The sequence below is a fragment of the Triticum aestivum genome, chromosome 1B (assembly GCF_018294505.1).
Source record: "Triticum aestivum cultivar Chinese Spring chromosome 1B, IWGSC CS RefSeq v2.1, whole genome shotgun sequence".
Classification (NCBI taxonomy): domain Eukaryota; kingdom Viridiplantae; phylum Streptophyta; class Magnoliopsida; order Poales; family Poaceae; genus Triticum; species Triticum aestivum.
In genome coordinates, this window is record NC_057795.1 from 583,596,185 (window position 1) to 583,602,497 (window position 6,313).

At 47.8% G+C, this 6,313-nt stretch overlaps 1 protein-coding gene across 1 annotated transcript; it reads left to right on the plus strand.

The window, feature by feature from the left end:
• Positions 1 to 2,110: 2,110 nt before the first annotated feature.
• On the plus strand, positions 2,111 to 3,314 carry LOC123096091 (uncharacterized). The gene is made up of 2 exons (XM_044517697.1): positions 2,111 to 2,970; positions 3,120 to 3,314. Exon 1 carries the CDS (start codon positions 2,237 to 2,239, stop codon positions 2,957 to 2,959), a length of 723 nt encoding a protein of 240 aa, XP_044373632.1. The 5' UTR covers positions 2,111 to 2,236; the 3' UTR covers positions 2,960 to 2,970; positions 3,120 to 3,314.
• The last annotated feature ends 2,999 nt before the right edge of the window (positions 3,315 to 6,313 follow it).

Below are 6,313 nucleotides of genomic sequence, written 5' to 3' on the forward strand. Positions count from 1 at the left end.
AGCGGGGACCGCGTGCTGCGATGCTACGACCGAATGGGGCGATGTATAGTGGTAGCCCGCGGGTCGCGGGGACCGTATGCCGCGACACTATAACCAGAAGGGGCGGTGTAGCGACAGTGTAGCGGGTCAGGGCAGCCATGGGGAGAACCACTGGCCGATGGTGACGGTCCGACGAGCTGCGGCGTGGACCGCGTGCTACGGCGCGACAGCCTGAAGGGGCGACGCAATGGCGGTAGCGGCTACTGGGTTAGCCGTCGGAATGATCTCAGGGTGGCGGCGGGAGCAGCGCGTGGGTTGGGGCAGCCGGCGGGAGGACCTCGGGGCGGCCACGAAGCGGTTCCTTCCACGCGACGGCAACCTATGGCTCGATTGGCGGTAGGCGCGTGCTCGGGGACGTACTTGGCAAAGACATGCTCGTGATCAGTTGATCAGACCGACGACGGCGTTGTACGCACCCCGACGGAGATGACGTGCAGATCATAGTCGATGACGCTGTTGTCGGTGATGTCCCGGGCGATGACGAAAAAGATGGACCGGCAATGGAGACCACGCGGATGAGCGGCCAACAGTGACGCACGAAGGCGTCCCTTGGGCGGTGCATCCAGCCTTGCTGCGCGGTTGATGACGAATTGGCCGGTGTAGAGTCGACGCCGATGTTGGATTAGAGGCGCAAGGGTCGATAGCGGCGACAGGCGACGCAAACCGGTCATAGATTGGTATAAAAAACAAAAAAGAAATGCCGGTCAAGATGACCACCGACTAATAGAAAACCGGATCTAGAGATTGAAAAAAGACTCTTTAGGCCAGCTGGTCAACACGGCCGACGGATGAACCCTAGGTACGGGAGGCACGGCCCCCGACGACGGTCATAGAGGCCGACCGCCCCGGGGGCGGCGCGCAGGGCGGAAGCGGTGGGCGGCGGCTAGGGCATGGATCGGTTAGGCTGATACCACGTTAGAAGAAATAGAGATGAATTGATGGAATCATGTTCATTGGTTGAGCTTTGTGGGCGGTAGGGTAGGATCCTATGCTTTCCTATCCTTCCTAATAATCGTAATATTCAACAGTTTTAGATCAATGGGCTTCACAATTGTACATATTGTTAACCCTGTAAAAATTCTCTAATGTTTTTCCCGGCCAGGGTATCAACCAAACTCCTCTTCTCTCACGCAGGCTTGCCCAGGCATACAACACAGGTGCTCTCGGGCACGTCCCAGGCACTGACTTTTGTAGGCATGATGGTGAGGACTCAAACCAAACATGCTCTTTGTCCTTCGAATGCAAACTGCCAAAATAAATTTTTGGACGATATCTTTTTACTGAAGTATGTAGATGTAGATGATATTCAAACGTACCATTATGACCAAATTTTGGCTAGCGATGTAAAAGTTCGCTCATTGCAATCCAACTGGATTCAATCTTGTTCAGTTGACCTTGTTCATTCAAAAAGATATGCATATAACAGCACAACTTTAATTTATAAGGGTCGAATTAAGTACTAATATCTGAACTAAATTCACGTCACTTATTTTGAGACGAAGAGGGTGGTTTATAAGGCTAGGATCTGAGGTCGATCCATCCAAGTACGTGCTTTTGATACTATAGTTTCATTTTTCCTCTCTTCTTTAAAAATTGTTTAATACTCCCTCTGTCCGAAATTACTAGTCTCAAAAAAGATAGAAATGATGTATTTAGAATAAAAATATGTATAGAAACATCTATCTCTGCTGCAAGTAATTTCGGATGGAGCTAGTACTATGTAACACTCCACACTGAAACACGTGGTTACATTGAGAAAGGCAGGGCCGTTCCAAGAACGAGGGGCTTGTGCATCGTACATTCAGGCAAGAATAAAATGCATTAGTAGTTGATGGAGGCCCTTGATGCATGTTCTACCGACTGGTTCTCCTGCACGTAGCCCATTTCAGTTTTTGTTTTCACTTTCGAAATCATATGCGACATAAGCACTTCTCTACTGCACGTTCAAAAGACAGAGTGCTACTCACAAGTCACACGGCGACCTTCTAGATTGGGCGGCCACGGATGATTTATGTAGAGCCTTCGCTCATGAGTTTTGCCTCCCGGCTTGTTGTTCAGTGGCTGCATTTGGTTCAGTACGCAGCTTCTTTACATAAGAGCAGGCCTTGATCAATTGCACTTCACAGCCACTCTCACAACGCAAACAATCTCCCTAACTTACAGTGCAGCAGCCTCGTCTCAGTTCAGTTCGCCTGACATGCCCAGCAGCAACGCGAGCCCGGGCGCCCGCGGGCCATGGAGCGACGGCGAGACGTCGGCCCTCGTGGACGCCTGGGGCCCGCTGCACCTCCGTCGCGACCCAGACCCCCTTGCCGTGGAGGACTGGCGCGTCGTGTGCAGTGCCGTCAACGCCCAGCGCGCCGCCGAAGGCGGCCGCTTCAACCGCACACTCGTCCAGTGCCAGAAGCGCGTCTACACACTCAAGGACCAGTACATGAAGGAGCTCGCCAAGGGGCGGCCGACATCGGGGTGGCGCCACTTCGCCCGGCTCCGGGCCTTCCTGGCCGCCTCGCCTCCTGGCTTCGTTGGCAAGACGCCGGCGGCATCCGTCAAGAAGGAGAAGGCCGCCAAGGCGCCGGCGGCATCGTCCGTCAAGAAGGAGGAGGCCGCCAAGACGCCGACGGCATCGTCCGTCAAGAAAGAGGAGGAGGAGGTGGAGGAGGAGACGAGTCCCGGCTTCCCAGCAACGATGCCGGCGACCGTCGTCAAGAATGAGGAGGTGGTTGGGTGTGGTTGCGAGTTGGTTGGGAGAGCGAGGTGCTGTCCGGGGGCGGTGGTGATGAAGCTTGCGGAGGTGTATGAGCGCGTGGTGATGGAGAGGCTCAACGTCGAGGAGAAGAGGATGGAGAAGATGTCATGTTGCAGCATGGGGCACAAGAAGATGAAGGTCGAGAATCCGGAGGGAGCTGACAGCAACTAACTTCTCTCACGGTAAAAAAATAAAAATCGCTCTCCTTGCGAAAACATAGAGTCTGATCGTAATCGTAAGTAGGAACACGCAAGCACTGCGAGTTTGCGACGACCGATATACTTGCTCCTTTACTTCCATCTTCTTATTAAGTTTTGTTTCTATTTTGCAGACGCACGCACGCAGGGGTTTGATCTGCGGACGACGGAGGTTGATGCATGCATTGTAGGCTGAAACGGAGCAGTGTTTTCCTTTTCTTTTTCTTTTCTTTTTCGCGAAATCCGGAGCTATAGTTTATCTTGTTCTATCTCTCTCAAAAAAAATGTATCTCGTTCTACACTTAATTTAATTATTATTACTAGCACTGTGAGTGTACTACCATCTATGTGACCGACCTTTTTTTTAACACATTAGAAACGCAAGCGCTCATATAAACGCGCATACACTTACTCACATGAACGCACATACGCACACCCCATCTCTATGAGCACCTCCGAGAGAATGAGCCGGCATATCATCTTGAGATTTTATGAAGTCACCGTAGATGTCTCGTAGTCGACGGGAACGTCTTCCCCCATTGAAAGTGTATCGTCGGAAATACTGAAATAAATTCAAGATAAATGCGAGCATCAGGACTTAAACTTTGATGAGCAGGGGATATCACTGTGCACCTAACCATCTCAACTACAGGTTGGTTCGTTATGTGACCGACCCTAAATTGTAGATTTTGATGGATAAATTAATCAGATTTACTAATTCTTATCTGGATGAGAATTAGTTAAGTCTCGACACATTCATGAGCTATGCCGCGGCCCATTGCTCGCTTGCGCGTGCTTTGACGGTTTTTTTATTTGACCGTTAGGTTATGAACCCATTGACCAGTTTGACCATTTAATTTTTTGAAGAAAGTTCATGGAAATGAAAAGGTTTCATACATTTGGAGAAAAATCACGATTCCAAATTTTAAAAAGTTTGTGAATTCAAAAAAATAATGAATTTTAAAAAACTCACAGGTTTAAATTTAAAAAAAATCACGAGCGCAAACAAGTTCGTGAACTGAAAAAAGTTAATGCATCTAAAAAAAGTTCACTAGTCCAAAAAAGTTGATGAATTTGAAAGTAGTCCGTGCATCTAAAAAAATCACCAATCTGAAAAAGTCATGAATTTTTAAAAAACGTTCGAGGATTATTATAAAAAATTCTAGAATTTATGAAAGTTCATGAATTTTAAAAATGTTCATGATTTGAAAAAATAATGAAAAGCAAAAAATAAAAATAAAAAAGAAAAAGAAAAAAGTAAGAGAAACCGGCCAAACAAACACATAAAACCAGCAGGAAGAAAGCATCTGGAAGCTACTAGAAGCTTCCCAAAACCAGAAAAAAGAACCCGGAGCCAGCTTCCCCGCTCGAGCTTCCTTTCGCGCATAACGCTTTATATGGGCCGATCCATCTGCTATAACGGGCGCCACAACAGGCACCAAATAGGAAATGCCGAAATCACTAAATAAGAAGTACTCTTTGCGGAGATCACTCCAACTTCCCAGGTTGCGACAAGTGGCGTGCTGCATGTGCGTCACTTGTCGCAACCTGGGAGTTTTCCCTTTTTTCGTAGATCCGTTTATTCAAAATGTTTTATCTCTTAAACCGTGCGTCCAAATCTCGAACCGCTTTCGCCATTGGATTTCTCGCATCGAGATCTTCAAAACTAGATCCCATGTTGATAGGTTTTGACGAACTTTTTTTTCACGAAAAAACCGGACGAAAAAACCGAACCGGAAACACGGGTTTTTTTTCTTTCCGAAAGAGGCACGTCCATGCCTCTGACGAAAGCACAACTATGTCTCTGGCGGAAGCAAAACCGTGCCTCTCGCGAAAGAAAAGGAATAGAAAACGTGTTTTTTTTCCTTTTCTGAAAGAGGCATACCCATGCCTCTCGCGAAAGCACAACCGTGCCTCTGGCGGAAGCAAAACCGTGCCTCTCGTGAAAGAAAAAAAACAGAAAACATGTTTTTTTCCCTTTCCGAAAGAGGCACGCCCGTGCCTCTCGCGAAAGCACAACCGTGCCTCTGGCGAAAGCAAAACCGTGCTCTCGCGAAAGAAAAAAAAACAAAAAACGTGTTTCTTTTCCTTTCCAAAAGAGGCACGCCCGTGCCTCTCGCGAAAGCACAACCGTGTCTCTTGCGGAAGCAAAACCGTGCCTCTCGCGAAAGAAGAAAAAAAAATAGAAAACCCGTTTTTTTCCCTTTCTGAAAGAGGCACGCCCGTGCCTCTCGCGAAAGCACAACTGTGCCTCTGGCGGAAGCAAAACCGTGCCTCTCGCGAAAAAAATGCATTATTTTCCGCAAAAAAAAATTCGAAAACTTTTTTTCGGTCGAAAAGATAGGGAGGACCGGTAGAAAACCAAAACGTAAAAAAACAAAAGGATGATATATGAGATGGATATGAGGGTTCGCGGACAACCCGGGCATATAAGGATGATATAGGGGTCTGATTGGGTTACGTTTTTCCTTCTCTCCCATTCCCGGTTACTGCCCGGGTATGTCCGTGGACGTACGAGGGATGGTTTGAAGCATACGATTGTAGATGCTCTAATAACCTTACACGTCTACGCCCAAATAAGTCTGACCACAAGGTTCCAAGTTTTGATTGGTGAAGTTCAGATTTTGTCCAGTACCGAAATTGAAATGGCATCAGTTATTTCTTAGAACTCGTTTGAACGGCAAATGATCGCACTAGTTATGTTGGACCACTAATTTCCAAAGATTCTTTTTCGAAGTGAAGTTTAAGCTTAACCTCTGCATTCTTGTATGTACAAAACCATGTCTTTTTTGTTTTTGCGGTAAAATTTTCAATATATTTATCATCAATCATGATACCACAGCAAATACCAAAAATAATAAGAATTACATCTAGATCCGTTGACCATCTAGCGGCGATTATAAGCACTAAAGCGAGCCGAAGGCGTGCCGCCGTCATCGCCCCTGAACAGCAACCGTCGCCGTTAAAAAGAAACTTAGATAGGAAGACTGTAGACACATGAAGACGGACGAACAAATACTGGATCCATGTGGATCCTCTAAAGACAAACGCCGACCGAATCCCGCGAGATCCGCCCGAGGCAAACCTTCACAGACCCTCCGATGACGCTAGAAGCTCCATCCGGGGGGGAGGGGGGATTAGGCACGGAGAACGTTATTTCATCTTCAGAGAGTCGCCGTCACCTCCTCTCTTTAAGAAGGGCACAAACTCTAAGAAAACTCAGAAAAGCATCTAGAAACGAAGCCCTCCCGTCAGCAAGGGCCGGGATCCACCACGCCTCAATGGCCCTAAGACCACTGAAGACGAGGCAGACCGACGTCAGCGCCAT